The sequence below is a fragment of the Biomphalaria glabrata genome, chromosome 1 (genome assembly GCF_947242115.1).
Source record: "Biomphalaria glabrata chromosome 1, xgBioGlab47.1, whole genome shotgun sequence".
Taxonomy (NCBI): Eukaryota; Metazoa; Mollusca; class Gastropoda; family Planorbidae; genus Biomphalaria; species Biomphalaria glabrata.
In genome coordinates, this window is record NC_074711.1 from 40,486,361 (window position 1) to 40,506,092 (window position 19,732).

Genomic DNA, 19,732 nt, shown 5'->3' on the forward strand with positions numbered 1-19,732 from the left:
TAGCCGTTACAGTCGATACAGACGATGTAAGACGTGTGCGGCTCTGTGGAAGAGAAATGTGTACGACTCGATGCAAGTTAACTAGGGTAGAGTTAACTGGAGTGGACTACTGTCGTTAAAGTCTATACAGCGAACTACAGTGGACTTGAGCCGTTACAGTCGATACAGTCGATGTAAGACGTGGGCGGCTCTGATGTGGTAGACTGGAGTACGACTTGGTTCAGCTTTGGGAGACCTGGAGCGACACTGGGAAGTGTGTCGTTGGTCTGTTACGACTTGGTTCAGCTTTGGGAGACCTGGAGCGACACTGGGAAGTGTGTCGTTGGTCTGTTCTGTGGAATACGGCTCGATGCAAGTTGAGAAGAGATGAATTGCAACGAAGTGAAGAGATGAATTGCAACGAAGTATAGCTAACTGTAAACTGACAGATATTGTACAGTCTTCTACGCTACATGTTACAGTAACGAATTGTTAGAGTTAATAGTCATTAAAGTTATATGATACTGAAAGTTTAGTCGTCAAGTTCTTTGCTGTGTTTTTATTTGTGTGCCAACTAATACATCTAGCCAGAAGATTCAGAAATACGTAACAATATGTTTACCCTTTAAGAAAACTAGACTTTTGAGTTCCAACTCTACTCTAAACATCAAACAAAAAATGTTCTTGTCTTGGTTATTTTTAGTTTCCACTATTACACTGTTTTGATGCACAGTGACTTAAAATTCTTCCTTTGAAATAGCGAGAGAAAAACATGGAGTGCCTTTTATAAAAATATAAGGGATTTAGCTAACTTGCATTACCTGTGATTTGTATTCTTTCTCTCTAGGAGCTAATGAAGACAATAATACAGAAAACCCAGATTATATCAGGTACATTTTTTAACTAAATTTACCAGATTTTAGGATTTGGTAGAAAAATAAACCAAAAAAATGTAAATGTATTTGGAACATTAAGTCTTAAGTTTTGCTTGGCCAATACCTTTGTGTGTCTGGTATCCTCAAAGAAAAATTTTAATTTGTACACATTTCAGTAAATTTATCAAAATTGAGGACAGTGATCAGCGTCAGCAATATAAGCAAGAATTCAATAGAGAATATGTTGAGTACAGGGAGTTGCATAAAGAAGTGGATGAAGTGGCGCGCAAATTCCAGAAATTACGGTCTCAAATTAATGAAACAGAAGAAGGAACCCGGGATTTTGAAGTAGGTTTTTAAATATTAATGAATATTGTGCCATTGATTTATATATATAGTATATCAAATCCTGATGCATACTCTTCAGCACTATTTTGGTGAATCCTAATTTTGTATAATTCAGTGTTGAAATTACCTAAATTTTTTAAAATTGATCTTTAATTTGCACACAACTGCCCCGTCTTTATATACCCTTTATCAATATACCTGTTGCCACCTTTTTTTTAAGAACCATCCAGTCTGCTTGCATGCGCCTGGAATTTCCTTACCACTTCTTTGCTATTTATAAAGCTGACAGAAATTCTGTAGACAACATACATCTTTGATCTGTGAACTTGCTACATGACAGTTGAAAAATAATGCTATCAGTTCTTTGGTCTGTACGTCAATTGTCTACTGGAGTACTTCACATTTGCACAGTAATTTAGATAAAATTGTTTCATGTGGGCACCTAGTCCGCCGTGTTTTGTAATTTCATTTTAGACACCTTCTTATCAGATACTGTTAAATTTGGCATTAATTCTCTATGAAAAAAAAAGTATTTAGAGGTAAGAATTAATTTTGTTCAATTTTTGTATTTTGGTCTTACACGTTTAAATCTGCTTTTAATTTTAGATGGATGTGCAGTGGCTGAGTGGTATAGTGCTTGGCTTTTGAATTGGAGGTCCCGGGTTTGAAGACTGGGATTTTTAATTTCTGTATTTTATGGCGCCACTGAGTCCACTCAGCTCTAATGGGTACCTGACATTGGTTGGGGGAAAGTAAAGGCGGTTGGTTGTTGTGCTGGCCACATGACTCTCTCGTTAACCATGGGCCACAGAAACAGATGACCATTACATCATCTGTCCTATAGATCCATGGTCTGAAAGGGGAAATTAACTTTTTTTTTTTTTTTTTTTAAACTTTATTTTTAGATGCTAAAGAAGCAAGTGCTGGAGGAATATGAAGCTCAGAAATCGGATCCAAAATTTATGGAAAAGAAACAGCGTATGGATTATTTACACCAGAAACTTGGCCACATTAAACGCCTTATCCATGAATATGATCAGAGGATAGATGCAATAACCAACAGCTACAGATTTGCCTGATTTCAAGTCTCAGTTACCCAGTCAAATCTTTCTTCACATGCCTACAAGTGATCTTTTGTCATGAGCTTTTTTGTTTAGAGGTGCTTCCATTTTTTGATACTTCCAGATTTGTTCATCCTCCCCGCACATTTATTGAAAACTTTCTGCCTTGTGATTTTGTTGTCTGTGTTTGAAGTGATCCTCAATAGTTAAATGTTTTATTTCAGCATAATGATAGCCCAAATTGTTACTTAAGTTGCCTTTTAGGATTGAATAATATTGTTTTCATTGTTGTACTAAAAGTATCATATTTAACTCACAAAACTAGTGGCCATTCTAAAAGTATCATACTTAATTCATTAAACTTGTGGCCATATATTTATCATTAAAATACTAAGTAGGCATTGGGGGTTATCACCATTTTTTAAATTAAAAAAAAAAATATTATCTAATTTAAATAGATACAAAATAGTTGCAATTTATATTAACATACTTTTTGATACCATACCACAACCATCTTTGAGATGGTTGTATAAACATTTAACACTATATTGTGTTTATTTAGGACAGCATTACAAGACAGCAAACACACACTGAGGAGTATGTACAACTAAAATGCATGTTTAAAAAAAAAACAGAAAATGAAAGAAATTATGTTTAAAATTGTATGAGGGCCAGTACTATTTGCAGGCACAGTGCTCAGACTTTATATTTGAATTATTTCTAACATGTGCTAGAAGGGACAGTCTTAAGTTTTGTTAAGGAATGCCCTAATTAAATTGTGAAGCTTAAAATTTACATTAACAGTGTTTTCAAAAAAAAAAAAAAAAGACATCTCCACTATTCATTCTTGTGTCATTCCAAAAGCTGTTAATTAGTAATTCAATTTATAATTACTTTCTCAATATTGAAAATGTAATGTTAGGAAATGGATCCACTAACTCAATAACCAATAATGTTAGTGCCCAAAATGAATTACAGTCTAAGGCAATCAATTTTTATTTTCTTAAAGGCCATTCTAAAGCTGTTTCACATTGGTCGGGTGCCTAGCTATGTTGTCACAATGGTTTTACTAACCCTGGCATCATCCCTTTGCTGATTGACAAGGGTTGGGTGTAAGAATTGAAAGAAATGTCATTTTTTATGAAACAAAACAAATCCTTACTCATTTTTTATTATTTCAATTTCTGTTCACTTAAGCTTATCTTTGTCATTGGCTCAATGTTGCAATTGTAATTTAGACTTGGTCAAAGCACTAATTCAATTGAAAAATTATAGTACCATAATAGTGGGATAGTTATTTCAAGCCAAAATCAATAATTTAATTTAAAAAAAAAAAAGAATTTTAATAAATTTGTATAAAAAATTTCTCTAGCATTTGACTATAGTGACAAAATTACAAAGCCATTGAGGATGAGAAATACTTTTTTCTAGCTATACAAATAAAGCATTGGGTGATGATGAAGAAATTTTATATAGTTCTGTGGGGAAAAAAAGTAACTGTTAGTATTGTGTTGTACAATAGGTTCTTTGTTTCCTGCTGTTGATGTGTTGTTATTAAAACTCTGCTGGTACCTTGAGTTGATTGTACAATTGACAATTACTTTAGCTGATTTAACTGCTCTCCAAAAAAATTTCCATTTTTATGGCATTATTTATTTATTTATTTTTTTCATCTTTGTGTTACTGCATTTTATTATTAATTTAATTTATCAGTCGTTTTTTTTTTTTAAAATATATTTACCGTATCTATTAAATCTAAAGTATTGCGTGTAGGCATGTGAAAAATATTTTGCATAAGTGTTTTATTTTTCTCTCTTTCTCTCTCTTATACTCTTAGTGGAAACAAATTGACAAGTTTCATCATTTGTTAGATAACATTTTGTTGTTGTTGTTTTTTTATTATTATAAAAAAAAAACCAACAAAATTTTACTTGATTTATTGACTTAAATGAATCTAGAAAGATCTGCATGTTCAATACAATAATTCATATCGTTTTAAGTTTTGTTCATTTTTGTATTTTAACAAATGAAAGAACCATTGTCTGAGGACACAATTCTCCAAGAAATGTAACCCATTCTTCTGTGATACTGACAATTTGTCACTTAGTCTTCTTCTTTTGTGTTGGTGTGTGTGAAATGATTTGATGAACTATTGCATGGATAAAATGCTCAAAGTTGTGCTTGACAACAACCCCAAAAAAAAAATACAAGTGTACTCCAGAAATGCAACTGAATTCTGCATTGCTTTTATTTTTCTCATTTCTTTCCAAATATCTATTTATTACATTCCTTTTTCATGTCACACTTTTGAATTTCCTAGCAAGACATTAGTTTGTCTTCATTCCTTTGCAACTAGAAGTGTGTCTTGTATGAAGAGAGAAATCAAGTGAAACCTGATTGTGCTTGAAGACAGCTTCTAAAGCGAGGTCCTTCTTACAATTAAATATCAGAAATTGTTGTGCCATTGTGTAAACACAGCATCCAGTGCTAAACAGTTGTTCCTGTTCATTTTTATTAATCAGTTTGTATTTTAAGAAACCAATCAAATATTTTAATTGTTAATTATTGAGGTAAATAATAACTATCACTTTGTTAATAATGTATATACCTTATATATATATATAATCACAATTGTTGGATTATATGAAAGAACTAATGTACAAATGCAACTGCATGACAAAACATAGAGTACATGTCAATAGTTTATTTTACACATTTTAAGTTTTTTGTTTTGTGTGTAATAATCAGTGGAGATTAAAAGTTGTATCAATTTATTTATATTCTTGGTCAATTTACGGAAATGAAATTCAATATTTATAAAGTGAAAAAGTCCTGTACACATGAAACGAGTTGACTTAGACGGCACAGTAATTACAAATATTCTAGTGAGTACTTTGAAGTGATTATTCTAGTCTTGGGAGATTTTTTCTGGATATTTTTGTCATCTCTCTTTCTGCAATGATTATATTGACATGTCATAGATTTTTTAAAATCATTTTTTGTTTAGAGTAAACACTGCAATTCACATCCTTTTTTTTTGTGACCTTTTTTTTTGTCCCATGTACATTTTATCTCCAATTTATTGATCAAGATTACAACCACTGAACTAAGAACTAATTACAATGAAACTTTCAATGTTTTTTCTGTATGCCTGTGTTACATGAAATGTATTTGTTGCATTGAATGCTGCAAAAAAGTAATTTATGTTAGAGGAAATCAGGGAGGGGGGGAGGCATATTTGTAGATTGAAGACAATTGGTTTCCTAAATTTTGTGTTAAATGTTGGTTATTTCTTCAGCTCATAGTAGGGTCTGTTTTCTTTAATGTTTTAATATAATTTTTAGTTACAACATGATGGCTTCCTTGATTAAATTTGCATTCTTTGGAATTTCTCTTATACAAGTTACTTAAAAATTTTTAGTATTTTATTCACTAAAGCCAGACAGTAATTATGAAAATGTTAGCTATTTTGTCACCATTGCCATTAATTGTGTACAGTTTGTAAATAGGTCAATACTTGAACAGAAACAAACAAATGCCAGAAAGAAAACTATCATTAGTCTTTCATTTTGTTTTCTCAATGACTTATTGTCTGTGTCCTTTGCTGAGTGCCAGAAATATTAGCATGATAAGTGAAGATTGAATGAAAATATTGTGTGATTGTTGTATGTCTCAACCTGTTCACAAATAATTATTGTTTAAAAACAAATTGAAGAGAAATGTGCAGTGCCATTACATTTAATATACTATCATTTCTTGTGTATTTATTTCTCCTCAGTCAATTAGAAATAACACTATTTTCTCAAACCACAACCAGATCACTGGAATTTGTTCTAATCATTAGGCAGAATTCAACAATGGCACTGCACATTTTCATACAGTCATCAGGTTAATGCTTGGTCAAGATTTCTTGACCAATCACTACTTGGCACTGTTAAAAAAAAAATTGTAAAAAGAAAGAAAAAACATTTTTGGCTTTAAAGCTGAAAATAAAAAAAAATGAAAAATAAAAAATGACTTCATATAATGTATATGTTTTATTTTAAATATATATATTTAATAAAAAAAAAAAAAGTAACTTATCATGGGTGTTTGTCATCATACCAGTTCATAATAATGACTTAGAATACATGATTGTATTTTATTTCCTAGCCCACTTTGTCATATTTTGTTTTCTTGAGATGCCCTGTTAAATCATTTGGCTCTTCATTTCATCCACTAAAGGTAACACAGAAAGCCTCAACTATTGTTTTAGTCTGTCTTCAGAAGCTGAAAGCTGCTGATTTATAATTATTCTTTTTTTATGTTCTTTGTAAATTTTTTAAACTATTGTTTTAAAATCCAGGGTCATGCTTTTTTTTTTTTATAATTAAAATTGATCCACATTTTCCTAAAATTTTGCTTGTAGTTTCATTTGATGATTTATGAAGTTGTTGGATTGAATGTTATTATTTTGAAATGAAGACAAAAGTCCAAGAACTAGATATCTATGACTGACTTGATCACTATAAGGACTTAAACAGTTTTTGTATCATCTGAACAAAACTGACAGCCATCACGGTTGTGATCTTAAAATGTGAGCTGTCCACATACCTAGCAAACATTTTAAATCTAGTTAAAATCTCTACTGAAGTAAACCACACCTTCAGTGGACATTGGTAAGAGTGTATTTCTCATTCACACTGATTGGACTTAATCTTCTTTTTTTTTTTCTGTTCAATCTGTACACTAAAGTGCATGATGGATATCTCTTTAAAGTAAACGCCTTGAACTCGTTGACGACTTTTTTTTTTCAATGGACAAATAATGTAATGGGCTGCTATCCTGCAGTTGTATTTCCATGGCATTATAATATGCAAAAAAACAACAAAACAACTTTTGCTGTGTTAATATGAGATGGCTCCAGCTCCTAGCTTTGTGCATCACTGGAGTAGTGATACCAATGGATGCCTAGCTAATGGGTGGAGTAGTGATACCAATGGATGCCTAGCTAATGGGTGGAGCACTGAGCTGACAGATTATATATACACTATTGAATAATTAAAAAACTGCAATTTTATTGCAAAGGTAACAAGCTTATGTAAGTGGGAATTGTGTATGCTTGACTGGGCTAACATAATGTAAATGATATTAAGAATAAATCAGTTGTCATTTCACTTGACACAGTGTTACCAGTCAATTTTTTTGGAAAATTTATTATTAACTTTTGTTTGTCAATTGTCCATAATTGACATTCAGTACATTATGGAATGCGATTGACTTAGACGTGACACTACTATTCATATTCTATAACTATAAAAAATCATTTTCATAGATTTTTTTTTCTATTTGAAGACGCTTGAATATGTATTTGGGGGGGGGGGGGGGGGGGGGGGAATCCTGGTCCAGGATTTCTAGTTTGACTTGAAACAATCTGTTGTGCCACTACTTCTCCATGTGATCATTTGTGTTTGGGGAAGATTACACAGCAGTTTAAAATGATAAAAAAGACTAATGTATGGTATCAGAGCTTTGGTCTACATTCAATTTGTATTCATTAGAATGCTGTGAAGCTTGTTAGAGAAAGATAATAAACCAAAATATTGTTGCAGTTATTGTTGCTCTTGTCTTTTATTTTCCTGGGAAGATTGATGTCTATTTCTAACTTATAGGTTATCAATCTTAAATGGTGTGAATAGAAATGTATAGGCACACACATTTCCTTACTAACAGACAAAACTTACTCATATTTGATTCAGCTTGTTTCAAGAATAAATACAAAATTTTGAAGATGATTAATGTCATACAAGAATAAACCATAGAAAAAACAACAGAAATAACAAATATTGCACAAATTTAATTTACAATTGATTTATAATACATCAACGGGGAGAAAAGATCTACAGAAAGTCACGAGTTGAAAATTTACCATACAAGTATCAGTATTTCAAAAGTGATGAGAGGAAGCTTTGCAAACAATACATACATTGTGCTATTTTTTTTAAATACTCAAGATATTGCTATATACAGATGACTTAATTACTGTCTCTAAATGCCTACATTTAAATGTATCAGAGTACTCCATGTTATTACATAAAGCCGTATATAAAAATGTTTCACAGTATTTTCAATTCTTGACTAATGTACACACTTCAGAGGTAGAACAATATCACTAAATTAGTAAAATATGACTTGACTGCATTACACTACTAATTATGTCTGTGCTATGTTCAAGAGGGGATAGTGTCTCCTTGCTTTTATAGCCGGCTCAGTGAACTCTCATTGGACCTGTAGACTAAGGGGTGAGGTTGTTTCATTACTGCATTAGTTTGACATTTTTAAAACACAACTCAGATCTAACAAAAATCAAGAATTATATGCTCCTCACTTTGGGGACCAAACAATAAAGGTCACTTAGCAACACTTAGATACAAGCAAATAAAAAAAAAAGTTATAATACAAACTATACACTAATCTAAATAAATAATACATTTTATATGGAACATTGTTTTTTAACAAGCTATTTCAGGAATCATTATGTGACTCTTTAGATAAATCTTATATAGGTCATAATAAGTGTAAATAAGATATCAGATATTGAATTTTGCAGCTACCTCATTAAGACATTTTCCTGTCCAAACTATACTTTTTTTTCCATTAAAATTAACTATGACATGAAATATACATAATAAAAATAAGCTTGTCTTTGAGTCAGACACCAATGAGTGGTGCAGTATTTCTGCAAAGTCCCAGCTATGACCTACATATTTTGCCAAATACAGCATAGACATATACCTTGTCTGCATCATCAGTTAAAATTCTCTTTTTGCCATCTAAAAATGCCCTTCACAATTTTTTTTCTAAAATTTGAAACATTGAAATGTGGTTATACTAAATTTATAAAATGTATTTATATTTTTAAATAAACATTTACAATAATTATTTATGTGTTGAAATTTTCTTAACTAACCATATAAATATATATATTTATTTATAGGAGGTGGATCTGTAGATACTTGCTCTGGTGGAAGTTTTACCTCTTAATGATGTTGCTTCTGCTTTGGTAGTCACGTCTCCAAAGCTGCTAATTCGAGATGCTAGCATTGATTCTTCTCTGGTATTTAGAGAAAATGCCGTCATTAAGCCATCATCCACCTCTCGAACTCTTATCGGTGCACCTGAACGGTACAGTTTTACTTCTTGGTGAATCTGAAACATTTCTTCCACATTATGGTTCTCCTTTGCCTGCTTTAATTGGTTTGCTTTTTCAACCAAAACACGTCGACGATTTTCAAGCATTTCTGACTTCTCCCGTAGCTTTCTACACTCATTTTCTGTCTCTTCTTCCACTTTGCATTTGAGTTTTTTCTCACGATCATCTAATAGGTCTCTCATCCTGGCCATGCATGCTTTGACCTCATCAAGCAGTTCAATCTTCATCTTCTCAACATTCTGGGTTAAAGAATCTAACACATTCAGTTTTTCTTCAAGTAGTGAGCTTTCTGCTTCCATTTCAGTCACTGTAGTGTCCAACAGGGGGGTATATTTGGCCAAAGCCTTCTCTAGGTCCATAAAGTCGTGTCCCTCTGATTCTTTATGATCCATAACAGTGCATGTTCTGCAAATGGGCTTCACGCACAGCTCACAGAAGAAATTCAAAGGTTGTGTGCCATGCTGGGAGCAGAAGGTTATCGTGTAGTGTTCTGTATGATGGACAAAGTCCATAAGTTGAACTGTCCGATGGTCAGTGGGTAGCTTCTTTACTTGCTCCTCTGTGATCCACAAATGTGCGTTACATAGAGGGCAACAAATATTAACAGATGTTGGAGGAACGTTCATAGGCATTCTGTATGTTGAATGAAACATATTCTTTTGGTCTGACGCTTGGTCAAACAGTTGCTGTATACAGCTGAAACAGAAGGAATGGTGACAAGGCAGCATACGTGGAAGTAGAACATTACTGAAACGCTGCTTGCACTGACTGCACCTAAGAAATCTTTTCTCGAATCCATCCTCATCAAATACCATACTGCGCTTGTTCAGAGCCAAGTTAGATCCTGACAGCTCTGAACAAAGTGATACTGGAAGAGAAGAAATAAAAAAATAAATGAGATAGTGTAAGATTGTGGGCCTAACATCTAAATTAATTTCATACCTTCACCTGTTTCCCATTAGCTATAATCTTAATTTTTATCTTTCAAGAAATATGTTGGCGTCATTGTTTCTCTCTTTAATGAGCCTTTTTTTAAACAAGCATTTTGTATAACATGTCTTACTTTTTTTTTCTTATTTTAAGAGAACTAGGCCTATATAAATAAAGCCTAAATATTTAAAGAAGTTTTACATTTGTTTTGTGTTTTGGATATTATTTTCTTATCTTATAAATTGCAGACATTATGTCCTATTTATATGTGTCAATCTAGTCATGTATGTTAATTAGAGACTTAAACTCTGCTAATTCAGGCTACCCGTTCCATAGTCTTATGGATTTAGAGAAGAAAGAGCACTTGTATGAATTTCAGAACAGAAGATTATTACATCCGAGCCTAAACCTTCCTTAGCATGTTGGGAAATGGTGGCAAGCAAAGTTCGAACCAGAGCACATACCACATGGTCAGGCAGCCATCCTGGTTAAGTAAAATATTAAATATGTAGCTTGTGCAAACATGAATGCTATTAATGAAGGACATTTTTTGCAGATAAAAATTATAAAGGGTGTCCACAATGTGACTACAAGTACAATAAAGTGCTTTCCATTGTATTCAATATTAGATGCACAAAATCAGTTGTTTCAGATTTATTCAATATTATATGACATTACAAAATAAATCAAATAAAAAAAAAAAAGAACTAGCATTGTGAAACTAGCCTCTATCTTAACCACAAACATTTACATGGCAATTCATCTGCAAAAGCAGATGAGTTTTAGTTTAAAATGCTAAGGATGAAAATAGGAGTTTGAAACTTCTTGTCAATTTTTATCTTCCATATTATATGCTTGTAAGGAATACTCACTGTATTTAGTGACCACTTAATAACATTTTACTTTTTAGAAAATAATTGAAACAATGTAATTGAAAAAAAAAATTTAAAAAAATTAAATTTTAAAGAAAAGACATTTTACATAAACATTGAAATTCAAGAAAATGTCTACTTTTCCCCCACTAATGTCTAACTATCCCCCCTTTTATATAGATGTTAAATAAATGAACATGGTTATAGACATTCAGAACAACTTACAGTGGGCCATGGATGGTGCCATATCTGGTTTTTGACCAGTAAAAGCATCAGAATCAAATTGAGCAGCTTTGGCCATGCTGTCTGTAGATGATTTACTTCACAGTGAGATGTTCTGTCAAAAAAAAAACAACATTGAATACAAACCAGGAAAAATCTTGACTATATAGGCCTGTCTGTATCATTACTATTACAATGATCTACAACCAAGCCTAAACAAATTATTATAATAATCTTCTTAAAACCTTTATTTTTTTATGTAGGCTGAAAAAGAAAATGCTGAAATAATAATGTATAAAAGATGTATTTTAATAAATGTCATAAATACTCAAATAAAACAAATCTAAAGACTGGATATTTGTTAAAAGCATAAAAGTAAATAAACTGTTTAACACTGTCATCCCAATGGATTATTTCTACTCAGATTTCTCTTAAGATTTTCATCTGCACTAAAAGCATTTGAAAATCTTTCTATAGGCCTATATTATCACTTGGTTTTCACCAGCACACTATTATAGCTCCACTATTCTCTGTCATTCTTTCATTGTGACCACTGCCCAGTGTAGCCTGCTCTTTTCAACTTCTGCTCAATAGATGGATTCTCGATAGGTAGCATAGCTCAAGGCTGGTGAGTGTTCGCTATCTAGTGTGGTTAAATATAGCAACATATTTTCTTAAGAGCTTTCTTTACCTAAGTATACTCTCAGGTTTATGTTAATATCAGTTTTCCAGGTCCCCTTTGCATTCATGACTACTAGTCTTATGAAAGTTTTGTATACAATTTTCTTTCCTTTCTTTGAGATTGTTTTTTTCTAAATAAGATTGGCAGCTGCTATTATTTCTTTTACTTCTGGGATTAAGTCATTTTTCATAATTTATTACTGATTACTGAGCATAGATATTTAAAGTTTCCACTGTTTTAAAAAGCTCATTAATTGTGATAACATTTTCACCTCAAGACCTGCTTATTGAAAAACATCTACTAGTAATGTAAAAGATCTCATAGAGTTACAGTTATATTTATCTACTGAGAAGTGAGGTATTGTAGTAGTTAATTATTTTATAAAATTTATATATTATTTCTGATGGTTATAGACTTGTGTTTTCTTTCATAGTCTTTCTTCAGAATTGATACTTAGGTTACATTCAGTAGAACTCTCCCTAATGGTGTGTTGAAAAGCATACATGATAGTGAGTTTCTTAGTAGCAACACCTAATCTACTATTTAGTTCTAGTGAGTGTTCTCCCTTTTACTTTTGTTTAAATTCATGTGCAAAAACTTTTGACTTTTTAATGTTTTTAGAAATGTCATATTTCAAATATGTATTAGAATACTTCACATAGGTATTAGAATACTTCACATAGGAATTAGAATTCTTCACATAGGAATCAGAATACTTCACATAGGAATCAGAATACTTCACATAGGAATCAGAATACTTCACATAGGAATCAGAATACTTCACATAGGAATCAGAATACTTCACATGGAATTAGAATACTTCACATAGGAATTAGAATACTTCACATAGGAATTAGAATACTTCACATAGGAATTAGAATACTTCACATAGGAATTAGAATACTTCACATAGGTATTGGAATACTTCACATAAGTATTAGAATACTTCACAGCTTTAAGATGCTATCAATAAGACAGTCATGTGCTATTTTATAGGGTATATATGGTTGATGGACAACTGTAACCAACTGTAATGGGTATCTGACATAAAATGGAAAAGTAAACATGGTTGGTCATTTTGCTGGCCACATGACACCCTCACAAATGTATTAGAATTCTTCACATAATTATTAAGATGCTATCTATAAGACAGTCATGTGCTATTTTATAGGGTATATATGGTTGATGGACAACTGTACCCAACTGTAATGGGTATCTGACATAAAATGGAAAAGTAAACATGGTTGGTCATTGTGCTGACCACAAGTCACCCTCAACCGTCAGCCTTCCAAAAAAATGTTTACACCATCTGCATACATTGATCAATGTCTGAAAGTGGTACCTTTTTTTTGTGTAAATTACGCTGTAAAAGATAATTTTGAACAATGTTTTCTTTTTTATTTTTATTTTAACCAAATATGAGAGAGAATATTAAATATAAATTTAGAAAAACCAAAGTAACTATTAATATTTAAAAAAATCACAAGTTTAGTTTCGGGCTATATTACAGCTACACCCATCAGGGAATAATATTGACCTAGTCCACTACAAATGCACTAACATTACAGGTAGATCTTATATAATTTTGTCAATATGTCACTCAATGTTGTCCTTGAAGTACAAGTTAATAGATCACAGGAGAGTCAATGTTTTGAACCAAACAGCTGACAGTAATCATTTATGAGATATGTCAATGTCTAGCAGATCTACACCCTTAGGTTTCAAAACATTCATCTGTCAATATCTGTCTCAAGGTTGGCCTAAAACCAGCTATCTACCTGAGCAATAGTACTCAAGTTCTGCAAATGATGTCATTACTTAAACATTCTAATTAGTTTAAGTACACTCATTTGTTAAATACTTCCATATATTCTTGATGTTTGCATTGGCCTCATCAATTACACTATAAGAAATATATTTTCTATAACCTGTTTTAAGAAGAGTATAAATGGGAGATAATTTGCTATAAAATGTCAACAAATAATAAATCTGACAGCAGAGCTTTTAGTGTGAGTGATACACTGGGGAAAGAAGACAAAATACAATTGAATGTTGTTCTGGCTTCATTAAATTCATTAAAGATTTTGTTTATATCAGCTTGCCATATCTAGTATTTATCTAGCGTTTGGACCTAGTCATATTTTTTTAAAATTTAAAATCTATTTAATAAAGTTTATAATCTTCTATGTCCATTATGATTATTCTATTATAAATGTTCATTTGAATAAAAAAAAAAAAGGGTACAAATGTAAATCCATACTTTCAAAATAAATTGATTATTCAATTTATTGTCATACAGTAACATATCAGCGTATCTGATTGACTCACATTCGTGACATGAAGTCACATATACTGATATAGATCTATAGATTAATATAAATTATAATAATGTCATTAAATGAAATTGTAATGAATGATTAATTAAAGAATTCTGTCTATAAAATCTACGTACCTCAGTACTGCATTAGAGAAGTAAAAAATGCCAGCAGAGTGACCAACTATCTACACTTGTGAGAATTCTACAAGACTAGTTCCTAAATCTAAGGAGAAACAAGATCCACACATAATTCCCTGTACATAAGGAAAGTGTTTGTTAAGCTAGGAGATACACAATTTTAGCCAAACAATCCAAACACTGAATAGTTTCAAATATTACTGGAATCGATTTCTCACAGAGAACATGCAGTGTTCGTGCCCGATACTTGCAATCTGTGACAACGAAATTAGGCCTATACAGGAGTGGCTTAAATAACGATCAGTAATATAGTACCACTTTATCTATGAATATATCGTGAAGAGTTCCATATTCTTACAGCCTTATGTAATAACCAAAATTGCTTTGTTTTTCCAAAGTTTTGTAATACTGATTAGCTCTTGTATCATATACTGTTATTTCTTTATTGCAATGTAATACTTGACGATTTCAATTAAAAAAAATAAGAAATCTTGTCTCTTACCTTATTCTTAAATTCTTCGTTAAATAATAATAATAATAATCTTTATTGTCCGTATGGAACTTTGTCTTAAAATTTGTGCATCACACCAAACAAAAAATATTTTAACTATAAGAACCCAAAGTGAACATTCACACCAGACTCACTCATACTTTACATGTGACAAAGTTTATATCAAATTGTTTCTATTTAATGATTTGATTGCCAGGGGAACAAAAGAGTGTTTGTCTCTGTTTGTCTTTGCTATCCGTGTCTTGTATCTCTTCTGTGATGGTAAAATCACAAAATCCTGACACAAAGGGTGTATATTTCGAGGATCTTGTTAGCTTTTTTTATATATGTTTGTCTCAAACAACTGCCCAAATTGGGTTGTTGTTTTATGCCAATGATTTTACCAGCAGAATTCTATAAAGTTTATTTTTTTTATTTTTAAGATAGTCTTATTTAAATAGACGTATCATTCTTTTGTCAATCATCTTACTTAGGGTTTTGTTCAAGTCGAGACAGCAATGTATAAGATAGTCTTATTGAAATTGGCCGCCCTCAGTCGTGCTCATCGTTTAGACATCGACTTGCTCGGGTAACCGCTATCAACGTTTATGTTACTGAACTAGTCTGACGAAGGTCACTCTAAGCATACGACTCGTTGAACGTTTGATCAGGCAGGCGGCTGGTTGTTGTAGTAACGGTTAGTTAAACTCACAAGTGAAATCACTCCGCGATAATGCTACTTTGAGCCGTTACAATGATGGCGTTCCTTCTATCTTCGAACGTAGTTACAGTATTGTACGACCCGATGCTTGAACGAGAGGTTGGGGTCGTCACGGTGATAAGGCCTTGGTCTAGTAGTTTTATGATGGCTGTCTGGCTTCGACAGATTTACTCAGAAGATGTTTAGATGCGTTTAAAACTACTAAAGAACAAGGCCTATAACAATAATAAGATGAAGGACTTAAGTCCACACCGTTAGATACTTGAATGAAGTTTGATGCAGAAAGGCCTCAGTCGATGTTGTCACCTTGAAGTCCTAACTGAATAATACTAACATTAACAATCTAAACCCCACTAGCCGTCACTAAATGTCACGTTCATAGTCCGTGTACTGTGGTACGTCTCTATACTAACTAAGTGCCTAACACTTTCCACAGCACCAACTAGAGCTTGTAGGCTAAATAAATGTTTTGCCTGCAATCTCACAAATAACATCATTCTGCTTTGGACTTCGGCTCACCGCATTCCAGAGAACTTGCATTTTTACTATATCTCTATCAAACATTCTTCGATATGTTTTGAATTCTCTTGTCCTGGCAACATCAGTGTTGCCAACAAGGTTTTATGAGAAAGTGTTTTCGGCACCGTTTATGCGGAGGCAAAAACAATCCCTTTGAATTTTCAGTCTTGCCATCCACAGTAAAAGAAATGAGTTGATAGTATCAAGACTGTCCCAAATGTTTATCATACCTAAGTTTAAATGATTCCTCCAATACTGATGCTGAGACATCATCTGCAACTTGTAAATGTTGATATAAACTGAAAGTCTTCACAAAGTTAGTAGCGTTATCAATACGTTTTGTACCTTAGAAAAGATGTTCAATTCTTTAAAAAAATAAAGGCTAGTTCTTAGATATTTTTTTGTTCTGGTATGTTTGTCTTGAAATCTTCTGCGTGCCAAAGCTGAAAACGCCATCTAGATCAATATCGTGTAGGCACTGTAGTGTAACACATATGAATGCCCTTTTTATCGGCACTCCAAATATCAGCAGTTGATGAAACCCATCGGAATGCTACCAGAAATGTTTTTCGTTTTTTCTCTTCAATACATAATTCAGGATATTGCAGAGCAGCTTTACTATGGCTGTATGGCCTTTGGCACAATGTTTTTCTCTCTTGCTCGCTCTCTATCTTCTCTCTTGCTCTCTCTCTCTTATTAATGTTGAATATATGTTCATGGACGCAACTGCTAATTTATGCGCTATGGTCTCCAAGATCGTGCAATTTTGTTTAGAAAACATCAATGCATATGATACACACATATAGGCCTATATAAACATTTCTAAAAGCAATTTTTAATATGCATTTCATGCCAATTTTTAGCTTGCTTGCCATTTATATGTTTGTGTTAAACGTAATTTTTAAGTACGGATGATCCACATGGGCCACCCACGAGTTTGTAACACGAATGGCCTTTTCTTTTCTATTTTTTTAGTGACTAAATTTCAACTTCTCTGTCTACAAAACTGCAAGTTATAATGAAAAGTAGCGCTCATATTTTTTTTTAATCCTGTATCTCCCATCATGCATCACGTACGAAGAGAAAAACGTCTGCTGCATTCTTCACAGAGAAGTATATTATACCAATTAGGCCTAGTAGTTATTGGACTTCATCTAGCTAAACAGATCGAGGGGGTAGAGTCGGCCTATCTCTGACGGTTGTATGTATGTGAGATCTCGTTGAGAAGACTAAAGAAAACTACACTACCATTGGATTTTAACATTTTAGATGACAACCTTTTTTCCTTGACCTACAGGGCCGGATCTAGACCTTAAAAACAAAACAATATTTGGGCTGCACGTGGCAAGTGGGTGCCCTAAGGTATAGTTTATGTTGCCTACATGTAAATTAAGCATTGAGTGCCTAGCCTATATTGTATTTTCTAGGCTACATTAATTACATTAGATCCTAAATAAAAAGCCCCAATACTAATTAAGCATTACTAATGCTTACTTTTCACTAACAAAAAAAAAAATACTACGATAAACTCAATTCGTCTTCGTAAATTACCCCCCCCCCCCTTTTTTTTCCCCTTTAAAAGATGAATATAAAATTGTTAGTAAATATTGCAAGTCAAGAGTACTCGATCTTGCAAAAAATATAATATCGATATCGATACTTGAAAAAAATCATATTTTCCAACGCATGCGCGATATTTTGAAGGTGGGTTTACACGGGACACACGGCCCACAGCCAAACATCCTGTCACTGGGCTCAGAGAAGTGGGGGATAAAATATCACGCTTTCTTTCTTGCAAATTTACGACTTCAATATTGATCGTTCGCGCGTTGATCACGTGATGCAAATCCCCGACGTGCAGGGGCATAACAGTCCTGAATAGATGCACTGACACGAAACATTGAATTGTATCTTGAAATATTCAGCGTGAATTTCTTCACATTATCACTCTAAGAATTGTCACAGTCTACATCGGTCCGCAACCATCTACATATATTTGGCAAAGAAAGGGACTATATTATGTGCCTTATTCCAGTGGCATCTCTAGGATCGGTGACATAAGGTGCGGCCCAAACCCCCTCGCCTAATCTACATTGGTGCGGTGGGATAAGAATAATGGGGAGAGGGGTAGATGGTGAATGAAGCGCATGCCCTTGAAATGACTTATAAGTCCCTTCCGACTTTCCGACCCCATGTTACTGACGAGTGACTTATTTACAATTTTTAAATGCTATCTAGAAAGCAATAAAGGCTTACTTCAATAACGACATCTAATAACGAGAACAAAACAAACTTGGTACAAATTATTTTGAATGAATGTAATCCTTTTATACCCCATATCAAAGTCATTTATACCTAATTCATTGACTTCTCTTGTTTACACCTATTTGGGTCTGTATTTCATTAACACCTTTAACTAACTGTAAGATGATTACAATAGCAGTCAGCGAGTTTTCCTTAAATGGCAGGTCATGCAAAATAAAAAGTTCCCCTTTCAGACCTTGCAGTCCACGAAGCAGACGGTTTTTAAGCTCATCTGTTAATGACCACCCGTCTTAACGTTCTTCAAGTAGTAGTCATGAGTTCGAAACTCATTCTTGAGACGGTTAAGAAACCGCGTTTGCTTGATTACTTTAATATGGTAACCTTCAATGAAGTCCAGTAGGGAATCGGCGCCTGCAGGGGCGCCGTGATCCCGTTGCTTGTTAGAAAGGCTTTTATCCAACAACCAGGCCTGGACATGGGATTCCTCATCCCGTGTCCTGTTTGAGGGCTCCCAGTAGTAGCGGCCATAGTGGTGACTGGGCGGAAACCAGACCGTACCACGTACACGGCGCATCCCTCCCCCCGAACGGGCTCACTCGCTATAAGTGACCGAGAGCAGCACTTACCATGGGGAGGTTGTCTCATATTCCTTTAATGTTACCGCCACTGTTCCGTGCGGGAACCGCCACTCCAGCTAATCCGGTCATTGATGACGACCCCCTTTGTGGAACGATGTAGCGGACTTTTTGGACTGGGATGCGGGCTATTTGTTCCATTCCTACCCCGAGTGAGAGAAAAAAAAATCTCACCCAGGGAATCCAGCAAGGGCCTGGTTCACTACTCGTACTTCGCCTATCTAGTTCCACTACTAGACGTTTCCAAGGAGGCGCCACGCTGAGGTGACGGGTCGCTGGAATCCTCCGCTAATATTGCAACAGATTTAGCTATAGGCTCAGCGTATACGCTGTTTACTACAGCCTACCATCGAAAAGATTTATAGATTCAACTGATAAGAAGTTTACGACCTTTTCCCCTTTTCTATGTTTGAATGTTAAAAGTTGTTCAATTGTAGGGGAAGGTTTTAAATAGAAAAAAAATCTGAAAAGAAAAGTTTTATGGGT

The 19,732-nt window shown here is 33.4% G+C and overlaps 2 protein-coding genes across 5 annotated transcripts in view; one reads left to right on the forward strand and one right to left on the reverse strand.

Annotated features, from left to right (window-relative positions):
• The window catches only part of LOC106051080 (RNA polymerase II elongation factor ELL2-like), a 35,451-nt gene extending 27,594 nt beyond the window's left edge, over positions 1 to 7,857 (forward strand). For all 3 annotated transcript variants that reach the window (XM_056036549.1, XM_056036553.1, XM_056036542.1), the window contains exons 11-13: positions 827 to 869; positions 1,031 to 1,202; positions 2,108 to 7,857. In XM_056036549.1, coding sequence (XP_055892524.1) covers positions 827 to 869; positions 1,031 to 1,202; positions 2,108 to 2,281 — 389 coding nt within the window. In that variant the 3' untranslated portion in view covers positions 2,282 to 7,857. The remainder of the gene's footprint in view (positions 1 to 826; positions 870 to 1,030; positions 1,203 to 2,107) is intronic.
• A 227-nt stretch (positions 7,858 to 8,084) lies between these two features.
• LOC106051081 (tripartite motif-containing protein 59-like) lies at positions 8,085 to 14,821 on the reverse strand. 2 transcript variants are annotated; one of them, XM_013206215.2, is made up of 3 exons: positions 14,614 to 14,821; positions 11,483 to 11,594; positions 8,085 to 10,323 (listed from the first exon to the last, which is right to left on the reverse strand). In XM_013206215.2, exons 2-3 carry the CDS (start codon positions 11,556 to 11,558, stop codon positions 9,230 to 9,232), a joined length of 1,170 nt encoding a protein of 389 aa, XP_013061669.1. In that variant the 5' UTR covers positions 11,559 to 11,594; positions 14,614 to 14,821; the 3' UTR covers positions 8,085 to 9,229. The 2 variants fall into 2 exon arrangements, with proteins under 2 accessions (XP_013061669.1, XP_055892547.1); XM_056036572.1 differs by lacking the exon at positions 14,614 to 14,821 and adding an exon at positions 13,940 to 14,062.
• Positions 14,822 to 19,732: the final 4,911 nt, after the last annotated feature.